This window comes from Melospiza georgiana, chromosome 8 (genome assembly GCF_028018845.1).
Source record: "Melospiza georgiana isolate bMelGeo1 chromosome 8, bMelGeo1.pri, whole genome shotgun sequence".
NCBI lineage: Eukaryota > Metazoa > Chordata > Aves > Passeriformes > Passerellidae > Melospiza > Melospiza georgiana.
Genome location: NC_080437.1, coordinates 31,627,942 through 31,649,036, shown reverse-complemented (window position 1 = coordinate 31,649,036; position 21,095 = coordinate 31,627,942). Strand labels below are relative to the sequence as shown.

Here is a 21,095-nt window from a genome sequence, read left to right as displayed (position 1 = left end):
AAACATCCAGTTCCCTGTCTGACCCACTCCTGCTTGCTTTCCTTGCCTCAAAAAGCTCTATTTCCGTGCTGGGGGAGCAGGGGGTCAGCAGCATAGGTGGACATGTCCCTCTTTGAGGAGGCATTTTTGGGCCAGGGAGAGGTGGCAGCTTGGCAGGATGGTCTGTGGAGCTGCTTGAAGTACCAAGAGGTTCCTGTTCTGGGGGGAAGTGCCAGAAAATGCTGGCCGTTCTGGAGAAAAGTCTCTAAATAGGAATCAGAGTGAGCAGGTTGAGTTACAACCTTTTCAGGTTTAGGATCTGTGCTGAACAATAGACCAGGCTGCCAGTGAAAATGAGCCGTTCCCTCCAGGTTAGGCTTTGCAAGCAAACATTCAGCTTGATTTGTTAACAGCTCACAGTGCCTCAGGGAGTGCAGAGCAGCTCAGTTCTCTGAAGGCAAGGAAGAGCAGGATGGAGTACAGGACATTTATCATCCAGCTTAGAACAGAGCATCATGAGTGAGAAGGGAATAAAAGCCAAGGGGTTAGTAAATTCTGGGGAGGCAATCTCCAGGCTGTTCAGCTGCCTGAGGTGCATCAAATAAAGGTCTGATAGCACTTGCTCCTCCTGAACACAGCAGCTTCTCTGGGAGAGCTGAGCTGATTCCAGAGTGTCACCAGAGTTGTTGCGCCTCTTGGCCCCTTCTGGCATCCCCACTCATGTTCTCATCCCTTGGCTTTGTGCTGGCTGTGCCATTGAAACCTTCTCTTGGTTTTGCCCCCCAGATTTGATATCTGCCTGCTTAGAGCATGGAATCAGCTGGAGGGAGATTGGGGGTTAATCTAAGGGCCAGCCCCAAGAAAAAGGGGCAGAATATATAGCTCTAAACTGGGGAGGAGAGGTGGAAGGAGGAGCAGGGCAGCCTGGATTTGCAGGCAGCCAATTGCTGGATCAGCTCAGCTGGCTGTGCCTTCAGCCCATGCACAGCAATTGCACCTCAGGTTTGTGGGGGTCATGCTGGAAAGGGAGCTGAGCTGGCACTGGGTGCCAGATACCCCTGGCACTGCCCAGCTGTGCCTGTTGTTAGGATGCTAAAAGCATTTCAGCTGAAGAAGGAGGTGGTGAGGCAAGACAAAGATGTAATCCATCGTGAAGGAGAGACTCTGCCATCTCATAGAGCATCCCTGGCATCACATGCTCTGCCAGAGACTTCAGGCTGGCCTAATTTAATCAAATATTCATGTTGTGGTTCTCCCAGCTCCGACTGTGAGAGCAGCTGACATCGATCACCAAAAGCCTTTGACAGAGATAATTGCCCTTGTTGAGCTTTGCTTCTATTTCAACACCCCCTTGGCAGCATCTTTTCACACCTTCATGGATGTGCACTTTTACTGCCTTTATTTGGCTCCAGGAGCTGCTGGATTCAGGTGTCTCTCAAGAAGCCTGTGCAGGCACATGTGGATCTGGACACAGAGCACATCCCCACGGAGCCAGCATCCCTTTGACAATTTGGATATGACATGCATTAACATGTCATGGCATCCTGAGCACAGCTGACAAGTCTGTGGCACTTTTTAAGAGCTAAAAAACGCATTCATGAAATCCTGCATCATATTGCTGGCTCTCTGCTATCCTGTCAGTATTGTCCTCCCTTGTTATGCAGAATCAAATTGTGTGCCTGCAGAATTTGATAAAGTCTAGCACTTCACACATCTGCAACAGGCTAACCTGATTACAATAGTTTAATTCTTCTTGATATCAATGAACTCCATACAGAGTAAGATTAATTATTGCTGTCACTTTGTCAGCTCTGTAATAAGAAAACACAGATTCTAAATGACAGATGCAAATCTGTTGGGAAGAGTCAGTTTGCCTCACCTGCTCCCCAGGGAGGGAAAAATCTGCAAGAGGTGAGCTGACCTGGCAAGGGCTGTGCAGGCTGGAGCTGGGATTATCACCTGCTCTTGGATGTGCCATGGATGTGCTTGTCAGTACCTAAACCATCCCCTGTCAGCCCACCAGAGCATCTCACAATTACATTTGCCCAGAGAGCCTAATTTTATGTTCAAGTGTGTGATGGTGAGGATGGAAACTAGGTGCTGCCAAATGTTTGTCTTCAGGAGACTGTGCTATGTGTTTGCCTCTCCTTATAGTGATCTTGTCTGGTCAGAGTGAGTGTAAAATGCCACCAGACAGAGCAGCAATGATTCCCACCTGCTCTGTGCTGCTATAAATGAGTGCCCAGGAAAGCTGGACTGAAAAGCTGCCTGCTGCTGCAGAGGTGACAGACATAGCTGTTATTTTTGCTTTGTTATTGTGCACTGGCAGTCTCTTGCAGAAGTTATGTTGGGTTATAGATCGGTATTTAATGCTCCACACTCACACTGGTATGAGGGACTTCAGTTCTCTTACTGGAAGGGTAATGCTGGATGTTGGAGCATCCAAAAGCTGCTCCAACCACTCCAGGGTGTGGAAGGCTCTGAATCAGGGGGCAGTGGCCATCTCTTTACTCTCCCAGCTTCATCCTTGCAATAGGGAATGGAGCAGAGCTGGGAACAGGGAGGAAATGTGCTTGTTTTGGGGGGTGAGTTTGGTAAAGGGAATCTTCTGGGACCACAGCTGGGAAAGGCACAGGCTGGCATTTCACAACATGAAGTGTGGCTTTCTGAATGGATCTGGTCTCTCTAGGCTGGTGTCTCCTCATTTGCTGGGTCTGCTGCACCTGCACAGATTTGGAGCAGATGATCATCGCAGGTCCCTTCCAACTGAAATGTTCTATTCCATATCAATGAAGCACTAAGGATCCTTTTTTATCTTGAAGCAACAGGATGCTGCAGTCTTCCTGCCCAATGACAGCAGCAGGAGAGATGATGCATTGTGCATAATTCCTGTTTCATTTCCTCAATACACAGTGCATACATCACTGTGCTGGCAGCTGGGCCATTAAGAACTACCCAAGAGCTGCCTCCAATATATCACATACATGAAAGGATGATATTAGGAGGACTTTAATGTCATATGATGATGCCCTGGAATTGTTTGTCAGACTCCTGTTTTGGATTGGTCTGAGGTTAAAGCCTGGCTGCCACACAATGTAATTCACACTGTCTTTCTCTTCAGAGTTTACTACCTGAAGTCATGCATTTAGGGAAAGTGAATGATGATAAAGTACAGGAATATATTTAACCTTAACTGTTATTAAATGATAGCTCTTCTCACTGCTTCAGCTGTCAGTGATCAAATAGATACTTGCTAATGACTTCTGCTTTTAAATTATGTGTTGAAACTTCTGAAATTCATCAGAGGCAGTCATGCTAACATTTTTATAGCAGTAAAAAAGGACAGCCTAGGGTTGGAGGAGAGGAATAGGCACTTGCAAATCATTTAGCAGAACAAGTCACTAAAACCCCCACATTCCTGCCCAAGAGCTGTGCTTTGGGCCATGGGCCCCAGAGCTCAAGGAGGGGGTTTTAGTGAGGTGTGCCATTAGAACGAGCAGCAAGGACTGTCCTGTCACAGGATCAGTGCCAGCCAGGGTAACCTGAGCTGTTCCTTGGGTTTACAAGGGTTTTTTCTCCTCCTGTACCCATGCAGCCTTTGAGCAGCGCACTCAGGGCACGGGGATCGGGTCAGCAATGTCTCTCTGCTGCCTCCACTTCAAAGACAAATTATCTTGTGTGGGGGACAGGCAAGGCTTGAACTGGCAGCACTGCTCTGCTCGAGGCACCAGGGCATTAGGTGTGCTGAAGGACAGGGGTTAAAGCTTTCTTGGTATTCCTCAGTTGTTTCATTTTATTTGGGCATTGATGACTCTCCTGTAATCCTGTTTGTCTGCGAGCCCCAAAGCAAGTTGTCTGTCCCTGGAGCTGGCACAGGAGAGCAGGAGATTCACTTCTGCTGGTGGCTGACAATCCTGTGCAGCTGAGACCCTCACCATGGGGTTTTTTGGAAGCTCACAGCTCTCAGACATTGCCTGAGCTTTGGCTTTACTCCTATTCATTCATAAACCAGGAGCTAACAAACACCATTTGCACTTTTTTTGTTTCCTGTGTTTTTATGGTGAGGTGGAGAAAAAAAGTTCTTCTGGTGGTGGTGTTTATTCAAAAAATAGCATAATATTATTGTTTTAAATAATTGGAATTACCCAAACCTACAAGCTTGCCCTGTCCTTTGCTAAAACTGACAGCAGCTGATTTTGCAATGGGGCTGTCTTTCAAATGTAAACCCAGTAGAGAGACCCCTCATCTCATTTCTCCAGAGCTACAGAAGACTCATTTTCACTTTTGATTCAGGCTGGACTTGAATAGGTGACCTGTCTGAATGGGAAGGACTTTTCCAGTTGCTTCAATTGCTCACTTTACAGTAATTTTGATCTTGCTTCCTTTGATGTATTTCTACTGCTAACCTTTTTTATAATGACACACAATTCAGTGTTTTTCTCAAATGCCTTGCCTTTACTGAGCAGCTCCTTGATACAAATCAGCCATTGTTGTATTAGGGAGAGGTTCAAAGCTATGCTTGATACTGCAGGGCAAGCTAATGGCTCAAAACCAGAATCACTACAAAGTGTAGGTGTCTTTATCTTTTTTCATCCTTTTATTTTTTTTCCTCTCTGCTCAAAAAAAAAAAAAAAAAAAAAAAAAAAAAAAAAAAGGCACAAAATGTATTCTCAGTAGTCAAGCATGCAGGAGGGGGAGAAGGTATTTATCACAGCAGCCTGAGTGCTGGAAAGGGACCATTTCAAAAGGACAGAGGATAAAAAGCCATGAATCAATATTGCTATGTGCCTTCTGCTGCTGTTTATTTGAATCCATTTGTTTTGCTGACATATTTCCCATGTGGCTGGCAGTGCTATTTCCTTTGATAGCATCAGCAATTGATGTGTTGCGTTCGCTGTACAGCGAGGTGCATCACAGGCAAAGGGGTGTCACTCTGCCTCTGCTCCCAGCTGAAAGGGCATGTTTCAATTCACCTTTATCTCCCAGCCCTGCCTGGTGGGCACCGGGTCCTTGCAGGGAACGAGCTGACAGACAGAGAACAAATTGCTGCTGACCAAGGGCACACTGTTATCTTTGTCACACCAGAGTGCTGGGTTTCCACGAGATACAAGTTCTCCTGGGATGAACCCACTGAGGTCTGGCAGGTCTGCTGGTGACACTGGGCGCCAGGCAGTGGTGGGGAGGTGATCCCTGGAGAGAACTTCTGTGAGGTTTTAAAGCTAGGAAGGACACCTGCATGGGAAGCCAGGCTGCTTCACTGGGTGGTGATGCTCCCTTCACTGGCCACATCTCCTTCCTATTGAAACAAATCCCTTAAATCTAATACAGCTTTCCATTTGCTGATGGAAGTGCTGTAACAAATGGTGTATGTTAATTCAAAAGTTGTCTAAACCCACAAACTTAGAATGCAAAGTATCGCAGGCATGTTTTATGAAAAATCCTTTTGCTAGGATTTTTTTCTCCTGAGAAGCTGAGAAGCCTCAGAGGAAAAGAAAAACAAAAATTATCTGCTGCTGTGGAATGCAACAGGTGCATCTTTGATTGGTCTTATGTGGTGTTTCTAATTAATGGACAATCACAGTCAGCTGGCTTGGACTATCTGAGAGTCACGAGCTTTTGTTATCATTCCATTCCTTTCCTTTCAAGCATTCTGATGGAATCCTTTCTTCTATTCTTTTAGTGTAGTTTTAATATAATATATATCATAAAATAATAAATCAGCCTTCTGAAACATGGAGTCAAGATTCCCATCTCCTCCCTCATCCTGGGCCCCCTGTGAATTCCACCACATCAAAGAACTATAAAAGATGAAAATTTCACTAGGAACAGATTTGGTCACACTTTGAATAACAGAGAATTAATTTTTTAACATCAGCTTTGGGCTGGTGTTTTAACAAACCCACAGCTCCTATGAGAACATGCAGACAAGGTTTTGTTAAGCTGCAAACTAGGCTGATGTGTTGTGCAAGAGGAGAAAACTTCTGTTTGTCTGATTTCCTTTCAATGCATGTTCTGAGAAGATGACACTTCTGCTGAAAACTTCCCACTCAGGCATTAGTAATTTTAATGAATGACATACCATTTCATGTCAAAAAGGCATCTTGGTCCCTGTCATCATTACTGGTGTATGGAAAAAGCAATTACAGTCTCTTTCAAATTCAGCAAGAGAAGAACAGCTTTGCAATGAATCACAGAACTATTTATGTTTGTGGGGAGCACAGGGGAGAGTGAAGTGGCAATAGAAAACACTTTCTGTGTTCTGCCTGCTTTCAGTGACCTAGAAAAACGTTGGGGGTTTTTTTTGGCTCTCCATAGTTACCAGAATATCCATTTTTCTCTTTTTGTTTTGTTTTGTTCTCAAAGCCTGGCACCTGCAGGAGGTGTTTTCTGAGCTCTTTGAGCATTGTATCAGTAAATGGGGAAGAGCACATCCTCTCTCTGTAAAAATGTGCAGTCTCCTATAGTTTTTTCCTATTCAGGAGCTGCTCAAAGGGACATACCTTTCAAACATAATTCTTGCTATTCAGTGAACAAAGCTGAGGTTGAATATTGACCTCTTAAAGGGAATTCTTCCCTTTTCAACACAAAGCTGGTTGCATTCCAGCTCAGAATGGCTGCTGCTTCTGCTTTTTAAAGATGAAGAAGCAGACCCCAACACAAAGGGACTTGAACTGCCACATGCTATTTGCCATTTACTTGAGCCTTGCTGTGCACACTCATAGAGGAATTGTGAAACTCTGTTTTCAGAGCAGTGAGGGCATGGAATCACACAAATAAACTGGCACGGTGAGGTTCAGCTTCAGGAGACTCCTCCTGTGGTCTGGATTGTTCTTTCCATTCTGCCCAACACCTGCTCAGTAAATTGTGCAGAGCAGAGGTTTGTGCAGAGCAGAGCTGCCAGATTGCTGTCTGCTCTGGTGCTTGGTACAGCAGGGCCCTGGGACTGGGCATGTGTTTCCAACAGACTCCTGCAGCAGATGATAAATGGCCTGAGTGTTGTGGTCCCTTCCACCAGTGTTGTTCCTGCTGGATCAGGCTGAATTCCATCGGGGCAATGTGGAGAGCCAGGGAGACTTTCTGGCAAGTTGCAGAGAAGGAAGAGCTTGTGCACAGCAGCCTGGGCGCACTGGGACCTTGTAACCAGCTTTCCTGAAAGGAAGGATGTGCTGAATGGCAAACACAAGCTGTGGCACATCCCTCTCCTGACTGCCCAGAGCTGCCCAGAGTGCCTTTGCTTTTATCTGTGCAGCCAAGTTTCACTTCTGGTCAAAGCAGAGCACCAAGGGCAAGGTGGAGAGGGAAAGGGCTTGTCATGGCTGAGGCTGATCTCCACAGAGCCAGCACGTGGAGGGGTTCCACAGCCCGACCTGTGAACCAAGAAAAGCTCCAGGAGCTCCTGACTTATCTGGGGTGAGTGTCCCAGACTGCTCACAATGCAAAGTGTTTGGGAAAAGAATACAGAAGCTTTCAGCATTTATTTAGGTGGAAATTTTGACTGAGTCCAAGGCAGCTTCCAGTTTCATAAATTTAAAAATCACCAGCCAATTTGTCTCTGGCATCCAGCCCACAAGTTAGCAGCTCTAGTTCATTGCAATGAGTTGAAGTTCCTAAGCTTTTCAAGAGTTCACAAACACTGAATTCTGAGCTCTGAGGCTTGTGGATGTAGCATTTCTTAGCAGGATCTGAAGCCTGTTCTCCTAAACCACATTTGACAGGTGAATGCAAGAGAGAAAATGTGGTTCCAGTGTGTATATTGAAAGCAGATGCAGCAAACTGAGTTCAGTGGCTCAGAAGGGGGTAGTTGCTGCAAAGCTTGACACAGAAGATAAATTATGAGGTGCTATTTCTGGCCTCTGGCAAAAAGAAAGGTGGGTGATAGAAGATTGACTTGAAAACAATCACTCTAAATGATTTTGGAATTGTATGAGCTGGAGATGTGCTGCATTTCACTGATGGATGAGTTCAGAAGCTGACCTAATTCCCCTTATTTTTGTCATATGGGCTTTTCTTTACCTGTTTCACTTACAGAAGAAACATTTAAAGAGAACTTAAAGTAATTTCTGTCTGTGAAAATAACACATATGACAGGCTATTTGCAACCTCTTTTATTTAAGCTAGTTATTTAAGATTTCTAAGCATTTAATTTGCTTTGTCTGATTCTGTTAGCTCCTCTACAGTGATTTATTTATTTAGGTTTTGTGGGTTTTATTTTCTTTGTTTTATTTTTTTCACATAGACGTTAACTTCTTCCATAAAGTAGTAGATAAATGTCCACCTATAATGTGTTAATTCTCATTGTACCTCATCAGAGAATGCACGAAGGAAAAGTCTATGAAAGGTGCTTAGATTCAGCTGAGACTTTTTCTGTAACAGTGGAGTTTTCTACTTTCATTAATTATGCACTGCAGCAGTGAGTTTTGCAGTGAAATTTCCACATGCCTTAAGCCACACTAATGAACACAGATAAAAAGAAGTGATATTGTTTTTCCCCCTCCCTTTTATTTACTGTAAACAAAGCTGATTTTGATTCTATTTCCCTCTGCATTGCTTTCCATTCACTGTGTTGCTTTGCAGCACCTCCACGATGGTTTTGATCCTGCATGACATTTTCAGCTGATATTTATTAAAGAAATTGCAGCAATGAATTAAGCTATTTAAAAGCTTAGCCCCTCTGTTCTAGACTTAAGCATATGTCAGACTGGTGGTGTTTGGAATTAGGAATGCTATGCTGGCTCTGCTGCCACTATAATTCTGCCAGCAAGTTCTCCTGGTAAAGATTTATGGCTTAGAAATTGTTGTCTAACAGCAAAACAGAACGGTTCTGACTACATGAATATAAAAGAGTATTTTCTTTGAATTCTGCTTTCACGTCTAGGAGACATGGATGAAGCCAAGTGGATAGGTCTTTGATTTAGGGATAAAATCTGTCCCGGTGAATCAGACTTGAAGCAGAAAAGGAGCAGCTTGCAAGAGGGCGTGGCCAGAGCAGAGAAACTGATTGACCTGAGGCAGAATCTGTTAATGCTATTTATTACCATAAAAAACAAAAAAACCAGGATTGGAGTAGATATTTATTTGTAACATCAGAAGATGGCAATTAAAAGGTGCTTTAGTCCCAGATTCCTTTAAAAGCCCTCTCATTGTATTCTTATTTCCTGATAAGTTCTACCAGTTCTACAAATAGTTGATAGAAGAAAAAGTGTGAATTTAAAGCATGGCACAAAGAAAAAACCTCCTAGGAATGCTTCTGCCTTTTCTTATCTTTTCTGCTGATATGCTGCCAGGAACTCCACATTTATTTTTTTCTTTCATTCTGGCATGAAGTCAGAATTAGTCTTCAATAATGCTCATCTATGATCTTGCTAGTTCATTGCTTTCTGTTGTTACGTAGTGTTATATGTGTAATTTGCATCTAAATTTCTCCAGTCTGTGGTGAATTTGGGACAAATCTGCTGCTAGAAATAAAAAATGAAAATAAATTGAAGCATAATTTTGATGGGAAAAGGCTGTGAATTGATTAATTCCGTTACTGCTGTAATCCAGCAGCTGGTCAGGGATCAGGACCTCACAGTGGAAGAGAAAGGAGATGACTGTCCTTCCCAGACCTCAGTATCAGACAATTAATGAATGGATACAGACAGGGAGGGAGGCAGAAGGACACATGAGCCGCTCTGAGTCAGAGGGCTGCAGCAAACCCACAGCCCAACACTTAGGGATGTTATTGACGTAATGCCACGGGAGAATTAGGAGGATAATGAGGATAGTTTCACAGATACTTAGGGCTGCCTGGGAAAAAGCACAAAGGTGCCTAAGTGAGTGTTTTAACAAGTGGGAGATAAGGGCTTTTATCCTGAATGGATTAGAGGACGGAGTTGGTTTCCTGACACTTAATGAAAGACAAGAACTGCATCATAAAGAACCTTGAAAGTGAAGCTTCTGTGTGATGCAATGGAGAAGAGGGTCCAGAAACCCAAGAGGGGTCTGAGATGGTTTAGGTTTGATGGATAAGGGGGGAACATAACCATGTCTTTTAGGGGAAGTGAAAAAAAATAAAAAAATAGGGCACTGTAAGAGAGGAAAGAACCTGCAGCTTTGGGGGATGAAGAGAGGGTGGATGCCAAAATGTCTCCCAAAGCACTTCCCAAGAAGGGCCAGGCCAGGGCAGCAGCCAGCTGGGGTGATGGGACTGTGCCCGAGGAAGAGGAGGGATGGAGATAAGGCTGTGAGTCCAGAGGGAGAGTTAAAGATGTCTTTGAGGTGTTTGATGTGCTGAGGTTGTACTGCTGCCAGGAAGGAAGGGAGGAGAGAAAGTTGAGGCAGGGACACAAACACGACATGGGCGGCGGAGGAGAGGCTGAAGGGAAGAAATAACTGAAGAAGTAGGAAGAAAATTAGAGAGTACTGAGCAAGGAAGCCAGACGAGACAAGATTGTGGGTGGTGGATGATGCCAGAGTTCTGGGCAGACTGAAGAGGATGAGGCTGAAGCGCTGATAGAGAAGTTTGATTAAGATAAGGCCACTTGCTGTGCTAGGAAGAGCAGTAATCATGAGGGCTAGAGGCTGGCATTTGTGTGCCTTTGATCCTTGAATAACAACACATGCAAACCCCTTGCATTTTTTATTTCTGTGTTTAACCTTGTCTCTAAAACCTCTTGCATTTGTGTAATTCCTTTCACCCTGAAGTGTTTTACAGAGGGGACATTAGTTTGGCCAGCAGAGATTTTGGATTGAACCAGAGCAGGTGTCAAATATGGACAATGCAGAATGGAAAGTGGGAAGCAGCAGCAGGTACCACAGAATACATGGGTGAACCTTCCTTTGAGAGTATTAAATTGAAAGCAGACAAAAAAATTACTTTAAAAAAATAATAAAAAAATCATCTCTTTAAAGCCTTCCCTACCGTGACAACTCACATGGAAAAAAGTTTTAATGGACCTGTATCTCCTCTCTTACAGCCCTGGAAATAAAACAGTCAGGTTTAAAACTGAAGGCATGATGAATTCATGCATTATCTTCCAGCAGGAGGAACTATGGATGCTCTTTTTCCATTTCCTGAGAAAATACAAATAATGAGGAAGTCGATACCCAGTATCTGATAAGAAACAAAGACTGGGCACCCACTCTTTTGTTGCTGCACAATGGTAGCTTATGCCAGCCCAGATAAGTGCTGTGCAAATTATTTTCCAGAGTGCCTTAGATGTGAAAGCCAGTGAAAGATGTAATGAAGAAAGCTTCCCTACTATCTGATTAAACAGTCCTAGAAAGGCCTGTTCTTGAAATAGCAAGAGAATTGCTGCTTGACACCTAAAGATTGTGCAAGACAGTAATCAGCAGCAGGGCTCTGCATGGCAGGGCAGCAAAACATTGCTCTGTGAGGAAGGTGCTGCTTGTTCTCTTCTCCTTTATGTGTGGCTTTCATTTGTGCAGAGATTCTTTTTTCCCCCAGGCTCCCTTCCCACATTTTCCCCTGAGAAATTCCATTGTGGCTATCACAGCTACATCCTAAACCTTCCAGTAATCTGCTGCTCACTATTGGTGAGGGTGTATCACACCCACAGAGCCATTACTGAAGCAAATCCCTGACTTACATTATTACTATTTCTGTTTTCCTGTGTTATTGCTCAGAAAACGTCTGCTGCTCAGTGTTGAGCCCTGCAGATGACTGGCTCCACCTCTAGGCCAGTTACAGCTGGCTCTGCAGGGTGAGAGCTGTCCATGCTTTTATTTTCATTTAGGAGAAATCAGACCAGAATGTTTTGTTGCATGGATGGCTCTCAGTTACAGGCACATTTCTATTTTTATACTTACCTGCCTGAAGTCTAGGAGGAAGGAAAGTTTTCACTCTATTCACTCTCATAATGAAAAACTCACAAATACTTCCTAAACTTCATACATAAATATGTTGATAACATCCCTTTAAAAAAAGGTTCCTGACTACTAAGAGAATCCTATTGATATCAGATAATATCAAAATACTTTTCTTTTTTTTCAAATGACCACAATTCTCGTGCTTTTTTACCCAACACATCCTTATATTTGCATTCTCAGCAAAAAAAACTGGAAAGGAAAAAAAGAGTTTAAGATTAAAGCTCAAAAACTTTGTGAGATTCTCTGAAAATGTCACTTAATGACTTAATGCATGCACTAATGCACCTTATTTTACTGGAACCAAAGTTTTCACAGACTCTCACATACTCTCTGAATACATTCTGAGAAAGAAATTAAATGCTTAATGACAAAATAAACAAAATCTACACTGGGAAGTCTAGAGTTTGCTTTTTGCTTTTGATAAATGGGTCGCTTTTAGAGATCTTACAAGAGATTGCACACCCGAGTGGAGGCAGAGGCTCAGCAGAAGATTATTGGGAGATAATGGAGCAAGTCAGATGAGAAAACATGATGAAACAGCAGAAAATTTACATGCTGTTTTGCTTCTTCCCTTTGCATTAATAAAGCTGAAGCTTTTGTGTTTATTTCCAAATGCTGCCTGTTGCTGGATGTACCCGTATGCTGGATGACCTTCCCATTCCTGTGGGGAGCTAATGCCAGGCTGGGAAACAGCACTGAGCACATTTTCAGAGTCCTTTCTGTTGCTTGCACTGACTCAGTGTCATGCAGATTCACAGAATTCACAGAATCACAGAATTTCTGGGTTGGGAGAGACCTTCAAGATCATCGAGTCCAGCCCAGCCCCAACCCCTCAACTCAACCCTGGCCCCCAGTGCCACATCCAGGCTTTGTTAAACACACCCAGGGATGGGGACTGCACCACCTCCCTGGGCAGCCATTCCAGAACTTTATCCCCTTTCTGTGAAATCTTTTCCCTGCTATCCAGCCTGTATTTCCCTTGAGGCTGTGTGCTCTGGCTGTGTCAGTGCTGCTGCAGACAGAGCCCAGCCCCAGCTGAGCAGAGGCACCTTTCAGGAGCTGTGAGAGTGATGGGGGCAGCCCTGAGTCTCCTTTTCTCCAGGCTGAGCACCCCCAGCTCCCTCAGGGGTTCCTCACAGGGTTTGTGTTCCCAGCCCCTCACCAGCCTTGCTGCCCTTGTTGATAAAAGAGACTGGCTGACCAAAGGCCCAGAAAACAGCCAAAATGAGGTCATTCATGAATAGCAGGCAATATATTTTATTATTTAACATAAGACCCTTTGATATTGGCTTATGGGACAGAATAGTCTGGTCATGCCTGTAGTTAGAAGGATTAACACAAATGTGCTTGTAGTGCAATTACACTAAAGGAATTGTGCTTTGTCTTGGTGCAAGAGCAAAATATAGTCCTGTTTTACAGGCTACGCACACCTCCCACCCTGCAGCCCTCGGGGCTGGGCTCAGGACACTGCTTTATGTGCCTGACTGATGTGACAGAGCATCCAGAGGTGCTGAGGGTGGCTGTGCCCTGGGGACACGGCTGGGCAGGGCTCTCTTGTCCCCTGCTCCCATGGGCCAAACACTGAGCTCTTCTCATATGCAGGAACTCGGTGACAGAGACCTTGAGATAATCCTGTTAAATAATTTATGAGGGAGGAACATGTCTGGACTTGGCAGAGAAAGGTGACAGGGCATACACAGCATAGGGCAGGTATGGAGTGAACCTTAAGCTCGGAGCTTAAACAGGACACTGGTTTTATGGGAATCTAAGAGAGGCTGGTTTTGTTAATTAGGGTAAATTAGTGTACTCAGGGCCCTCACACCAGGCACAGATGGTGCAGGGAATGGGACCACTAGTGGGGAAACTGGAAAAATTTCAGTGCACATTCTCCTGTAGTCATTGTGCTCTTAATATCTTGCTGGTGAGAGAACTCAGACAGAGAGAGGAGAGCTGGTGTGAATATACATTTTAATTTTAAACATTTTCACACAGCTCTGAGTCCTATCCTCTTTGTAAGGCTGAGAAGCAGGCATACAGCTGAAGGACAGAAGCAGGGACGTACTTGAGCCTTATTTAAAACTACACCATATAGCCTAAGTGCAAATTATCAAGCTGAGTTTTTGCACCCAGGGTACCAGGAGCAGACCATGGAGTGACCTTTTAGCTCATCTCAGGAGAATATGATCTGATTTGACTCTGTATTTATGTTCTGCCCTGCAAAGCAGCTGTGCGGGACAGCACAGGGAAAGGACAGACATCCCTGGAGTACCCGTGTTCGGCTTTGATCAGAGCTCACATCTACCCTGCTGTTCCCTGCTGTTCCCTGCTGTTCCCTGGCTGTGTGCTTCTCTTCTCCACCAAAGGCACTCTGCTGGCACCTGGCATGAGCACACTCCTGCTGTCTTGGCAGGGAGTAGCTGGAATTTCCTTTGTTCACAATAGAACTTTTGCCTGTGGAAGATGGCAAGGATTATTCCTCTTCAGGCAGGTGATTGATGCTTGTGCTCTGACACTTTCCATCGAGCTCAGAAATTGATAGTGCTGGTCAAACATGTTAACAACCTTTACTTCCCAAAGACTTATCATATAAACTGTGTTTTTCCATTTTTTCCCCTGCTTAGGCAGAGACCAACCGAGACATCATGAAAATAGAGACCGTATGTAGCCAGTGTTCACAAATTACATGTAGGCAAGAAACACCAAGGATGGTCTCTCCATCCCATAACTGGCACATTTTCAGGAAAACTTTACACTGATCAGCTTGCCCAAAGTAGGAGTTGCTGTTGAAAGAGGTATGTCACAAATTGCCAGTCTGCCATGGGACTTTCAGTCCCCTGTGCCTGAGAAAATCATCAATTGTCAAAACATGTCTCAAAAATAACGAGCACCTAAACTTCCTTGTAGGTTTATCTGCTCTCTGCCAGCACTCAGCAAGGGGCTGTCTTATTAAGCATTGAAAGAGCTGTGTTGTATGCTCCTCCTGACACACTGCTATTTAGGGCTCTGCCTAGCGATAATTTTTCTTTCTGGTTGGAATTATTTTCTTTTTTTTAAATTTGGTTTTCAGAACCAGAGCTATAAATCTGAAAAGCATTTTACACGCTGTGTTAGGGCTTGATTGAAAACCCATTGAAATCAATGAAAGCTTTCCTACTGACTGCAGTGGGATTGGTGCTTGGGAAATCAGGAAGAAATGTCTTTTGAAATAAGAATTGTATCCATGTCATAATGTTTATTACCAGTAGCAGGAAATAAACCAAAACACGCACATCTTTTCCCAACATGCCTCATATATCATTTAACTGCTACCTATATATCATTTAACTGCTACCTATATATACCCAGCTGGAACACAGAGTGCAGAAACAGCTCTTCTGGGCTACCTAATAATTCTGCTTTATAAACACAAATCGATGAGAAAACCAAAATTCCCTTCTCTGATTGATACAAATGTTCATAAAATTACACAAGAGGAAACATCCAGCAAGTGTCCCAGTCTGCTTCTGAGAACCTGGAAGGAAAAGCTTCCTTGTAGTCTCATTTCTGTGAAGTTCTGTGTAGAAAATATTTCTTTAATGCCTCACACTTTCCATGGACAGGTACTGTTAGGAAATTTAAATTTGTAGCAAAGCTTGTGGCTGTGACCTGGTTATGAGAAGTTGTGAGCCAGAAAAAAAAAATTAAAAAAAAAAAAAAGAAAGAGAAAAAAGATATGATGAAGATGTAAGAACCACTTGTGATACTTGTCTGGGTAATTACATGCAGATCCTGGAGACTGAAATGAAAGTGTGACATCTGCACGTTACTTTGTCATCAAAATTGCTGCAGTCTACTGACGAGCTCGTTACAATAGAGACAAGCTTCAAGTCTCTGGGGATGTTACAGAGACGTGAGGATCCTCAGGTCTTGTCAGAACTGAATTTTTATGTGGTATTCTCAGCTAACAGCGAAAATAATTATAGTTATGGTATTTCAAAACCCTAACTTTGCCAAGGCAGTATTTAAAGCCTGAGTCGAATTTTCACATGCTGACGAGGAAAAAAGGAAGCGGTGCAGAGAAGTCTCTGTGCAAAAACAAGTGCTGCTGCAGTGATGAGCCCTTTGATAGTGCCTTTATCAGCGTGCAGGCGTGTTTGGAATAGTGTGAGAGCCATGGATGGCTGTTGCAGCTTGTTCTTTGCCTTATGGGAGGCAAGAAAGGGCTTCTTGTTTGGTTGGTAAGATGAGCTGCCTGCTTGCACAAGGCAGTGAAGTATTTCCTAAGCTTTCCTGGATTCCTGCCACAAGGAAGTGCAGTGAGTGAAGTCACAGTGAATGGAACGTTGTGAGAAGGAATTAGAAGGGCAAAGTACCTTTAAAGATTGTGGCAAAAACCCTCAGCCAGCAAACCAAACCAAACTAAAACAAACCAAACCAACCCAAACTGAACCGAATCAAAGCAAAGCAAAGCAAAGCAAAGCAAAGCAAACCAACCCAACCCAAACCAACCCGACCCAAACCAACCCAGCCCAAACCAACTTGACCCAAACCAAACCAATCTGACCCAAACCAACCCAACCCAAACCAAACCAACCCAGCCCAAACCAACCCGACCCAAACCAACCCAACCCAACCCAACCCAACCCAAACCAAACCAACCCAAACCAAACCAACCCAGCCCAAACCAACCCAACCCAAACCAAACCAACCTGAACCAAACCAACCCAGTCCAACCCAAACCAAACCAAAACAACCCAACCCAACCCAACCTAACTCAAACCAAACCAATCCAACCCAACCCAAACCAACTCAACCCAAACCCACCCAAATCAACCCAAACCAACCCAACCAAAACCAAAACAAACCAAACCTCAGCTGTTCAGTAAATTACAGAGATGGCTGCAGAAATAGGTGCAGGCAGTGAGAGAGTATGAAAGAGAAAAGAAGACATTTTAGAACCGAACATGAAAAGCAGCAATTCTAGAACTGAAAAATGCTGTGTTTGTCCACTGCTCTTAGATGTTAGCATAAGCACTTTTGAAATGAGTAAAACAAAGATAAAACTCCACTGATAAGAGTAAGTTTCTGATTCCTCCTCAGCTCGTGATGTTTTTAAACACTGGCAAGCAATCAGAGCCCCACTCCTGAGATCAGCAAGAGCAGATGAGTGGGAGGCTACAGTGGAGTTGCTCTGAGGGCTGAGAACACAAACATGCCTTCCTCGAAGCAGTGAAGATATGCAAACTCCATTTACTTTTCTGTGTGGTTATCAGATTTGTGGTTATCCTCACTTAGCTGAGCTGGAAATGGTTTGCTGCTTTAGCTTTCCAAGTTTAACATCCATTATAAATGACTCTACTGATACCTGCATCACCCTGCACATGCAAGTCACTAAACACAGGCTGCAGCAGAGTGAACAAAAATGTCCTGTCTGTTCTCTTTCCAGGTGTGGGAAAGGTGTGGATAGAAACAAACCAGCAGCCAAAGCAGGCCTGTGAATTTGCTGAAGCTGCAATCTGAGATCTATGCATGATGTGCCAAATCAGCTTGTGGACTCTGAGACCAAACTGTGACTGGTTGGGATTTACCAAGATGGAAAATGGAGAGAAATGTCTGCTGGTTTGAGCAGAGCATTGATGTTCAAGGTGTGATTTTACATCTAAGGAAAACACTCGTAGCTCAAAAATGTTCTAAGAACTAAATGTACTTAGTTAAAAAATGTACACCCCATGCAGTAGGGACAAACTGTTTTCATCACCTGCCTTTATCAAAGCAACTTGAGTTGGTTCCACACTGCTGTGAAATCTGCAGCATCTTCTGCTTTTATAAAACAGAACAACTTTGTTTCATGCTAAAATAGAACCTGGTGTTTCTACTCGGAAGAAATATGATGTGCTTTTCACTTTTTATGAGACATTTTGGAAAGAAGGCCCACCTTTGATTTTATCTACATTTTTCACTTTGTTTTTGTTTTGTTTGCCAAGCAAGATCAAAACCCCACACAGGGGGAATCTATTTTCAGTAAAAGTCCACTGCTCATTTCCATTCTTCCATCACAGTGCCCAGGTGAAAATGAAAATAAAACTTAAAGTAAGTGTACTTGAAGGCAAGTAGGCAATATTATCACAGGATCATGGAATGTGAAGGGGTTGGGAGGGACCTTAAGGACCATCTAGTCCCAACCATAGTGCCATGGACAGGGACATCTGCTAGACCAGGCTGCTCAAGGATCTTCCAAAGTGTCCCTGGACCCTGCCAGGGATGGGGAATCCATGACTTCACTGGGCAACCTGTTCCAGTGTCTCACCACACTCACAGTAATGAATTTCTTCCTAATATCTGACCTAAATTTCCCCTCTTTCAATTTTTATCCATTACTCCTTGTCCTATAACTACAGTTTTGGCGAAGAGCATAATAAAAAATACTTTTTAATTGTTATATTGTTTATTGCAAGACGAACGGGTTTATACGTTATTTGTGCAGGTTATTCCCCTTAATAACAGGAGAATGGAAGGGAGCAGCGCTGTGCAGGACCTTCACAGGAACAGGCTGGGCTGGAAGGGGACTTTAAGGATGGTTTGTTTCCAAGCCCCTCATGGGCAGGGACACCTCGCAGGGTGGCGGTGGTGCCGAGGAGCGGGGACAGGGTGTGACAAGCGACATCCCGACCGTGTTCCGTCCCTTTTCCTGAGCGGGCCCCTCACGGCCGCCGCGCTCCCGCCAGGGGGCGCTGTGGGCACGGGGCCCGCTCTCAGCGCGGGCCCTGCCGGAGCCTCCCCGCTGCAGACGAACCCTCCCGGCCCTCGGGGAACCGCGAAGAGCGAACCGCGGGCGCGGCCGAGGACGGACTCCGAGCCGGCCGCGCCTCTTTCCGCGCCCCGGCTGTCGCTCCGCCCCGCAGGACTACATCCCCCAGCATGCCCCGCGGCGGTGCCGCCCGGCGCGGCTGCCGCCTTCCGCCGGCGCGAAGTGTCGCGCGGCGCGGCCGGAGCTGGGCTGGGGCCCGGGCCGAGCCCGCCGAGCCCCGCCGGGCCTGAGGCGGCGGCGATGGGCGGCGGGCGCTGATCCCGCTCCGCTCCCGCAGCCAGGCGCCCGCCATGGAGGAGGAGAGCATGGAAGAGGAAGGCGGCGGCGAGGCCATGATGGACGACCAGAACCACAACAACTGGGGCGCGGGCGGTTACGGGCGGCACCTGCTCGACGAGCGGCTGCTGCCGCCGGCCGGGCCGCCGCGCCCCGCGGGGCCCGAGCACAACGGAGCGGGGCTGCGGGGCTGCGAGCCGGGGGCTGCCGCCGGCAGGGTGGGGGCGGCCGGGGCCATCGCCGCCATCAACATCAGCGCCTCGACCTCCAAGTTCCGTGAGTGAGCCGGGCCTGGGCACGGGGGGGCCCCGCCTGCTGCTGTGCTGAACCCGCTGTGCTGAACCCGCTGGCCCCGCTCCCCTCTGGGGCTCCGCTCGTTCCCACCCAGACGCGGAGCTCGCCTCGAGAGGCTCTCGGAGCGAAGTCAGACGGGTTAAGGCGCCTTGGAAGGCGAAAACAGCCTTTGCTCGCACAGCGCCCCAACTTCTGCTTTGCTGTCACGGTGGCTGTGGCTGTAGAGCTGGGAGAGTGAGCGTGGGCAGGGCTCTGGGACGCTGCTGGTTCTGAAGCCCTTTAGCTCAGACCTTTCCTATACACTTTGCCTCTCAGCCTAGAAAAAGCTGGAGATGAATTGGAAGCCTTTTTGGGATTGCTGCTGGCAGCTGTGGGTAGAGCCCCTGCAAGGATCGTGCTGTCCCGGAAGGGATGAGTGTCTGCAAAGGGTTAATTTACCCAAGTTAGCCCCAAAAATAGAGTGATAACATCGGAGAATGGTTTGGGTTGGAAGGGACCTTAAAGACCATATTGTTCAAAGCCCCCTGCTTGAGTAGAACACCTTCCTCTAGAGCAGGTTGTTCAGAGCTCCATCCATCCTGGTCTTGGGATTTCCAAAATGACCTCTGTGTGTAGCTTCTAACAAAAATGGCATTTTCTCCCTATTTTTTCTATGTTAAGATCTAGGCAATAGAAGATTTTTTGCTGTACATTTCAGTTCTACTTTTTTTCCAAAAGTCACCTTTCTGGGCAAAGTAGGCCTTTTTTTTTTCTCATGGACTGTTGGAAAACTTGGGTTTGGGTAGTTAAAAGCTTTCCTGGAAGTGCAACTGTGTGATTGCCACGACAAAATTTAGATGGGAAATGCACTTTGTGTGTCCTCCCTGCTTTCCCCCGTGCTCTCTCACCTGTCCATGTCCAGGGGTGATCAAAAGCTCAAAGTTCAGGCTCCTGGATTCCTGCTTCTTGGGTAAGCCTGGCTTTTGTGGCACGTGGCCAGGGCTGGCTGCTTTGAAGTTAAGACTCCCAGGCTCTGTGAGCTCCCTGGCACTTTTCCTGCCTTGCTTGTCAGGTCTCCAGGTACCTTGGGGTGGCTTCTAAGCCCTGGAGACAGCTGAAATGAGATGTCGTTCAACCTTGCTAAACTAGGCTCTTGAAGTCCTGCTCCAGACATTCAGAATCTCAGTTTTTCTCTGTGTTTCAGAATTAAAATGGTTTTCAAGCTGTTTCCAGCAAGTGGGAAGGTGATTTTCCAGCTAATCCACAATTTATGACTGAGGGGGAGAAGCAGCAGCAGAACATGATTTTGCTTAGGGTGTGGTTTTGGAGTTCTTGTTTTCACTTCTCCAGCACTGGTATCCCAACGTAGTGTTTTACTGATCTTTTTTTAAATCATTATTTTCCTGGAAAACAGAAAATTGTCTGAGTGAAGTTCATTAGCACTTTTCCACATCCTTGTGTAGTGGGCAGCTGTGGTGGTACATGGAAGTGAACAGAACAAGTCCAGTGAAGTGGGATTGACTGAGAACCTCAAGGAGCCGAGGTGGGCTCCTGCCTGTTCTTATCCTGGCTCTGACAGAGGATCCCTTGATCACCTTGGTTTAATTTTCACCCATAGAAAAAGGGAGAGGGGTCTCTTTGGATATAAGTGTTTCCTAGGAGGGAATCTGTGTGTGCTGGATCCCTCCTGCCTGCTCTGTCCCACTAATGGCAGAGCATGTGTGGAGAAGTTTGCCAGTCCCAAGCTGGATGGAAAAGTTGTCTGTTCTCTGCTGCATGAGGCAGCTGGATGAACAAGAGCTCCTGCCTTGCTTCATGATGCAGAGGCTGTCCTGGACAGAGTATCCTTCCTGTCCTTCAAAGAGGCTAAATCCAGTTCTCCTACCTTGAGATTTTGGTGAGAGTGAGAGCT

At 45.6% G+C, this 21,095-nt stretch overlaps 1 protein-coding gene across 1 annotated transcript in view; it reads left to right on the top strand.

The window, feature by feature from the left end:
• Window positions 1-18,848: 18,848 nt before the first annotated feature.
• The window catches only part of CACUL1 (CDK2 associated cullin domain 1), a 43,635-nt gene continuing 41,388 nt past the window's right edge, over window positions 18,849-21,095 (top strand). The window contains exon 1 of the mRNA XM_058029366.1: window positions 18,849-19,186. Coding sequence (XP_057885349.1) covers window positions 18,925-19,186 — 262 coding nt within the window. The 5' untranslated portion in view covers window positions 18,849-18,924. The remainder of the gene's footprint in view (window positions 19,187-21,095) is intronic.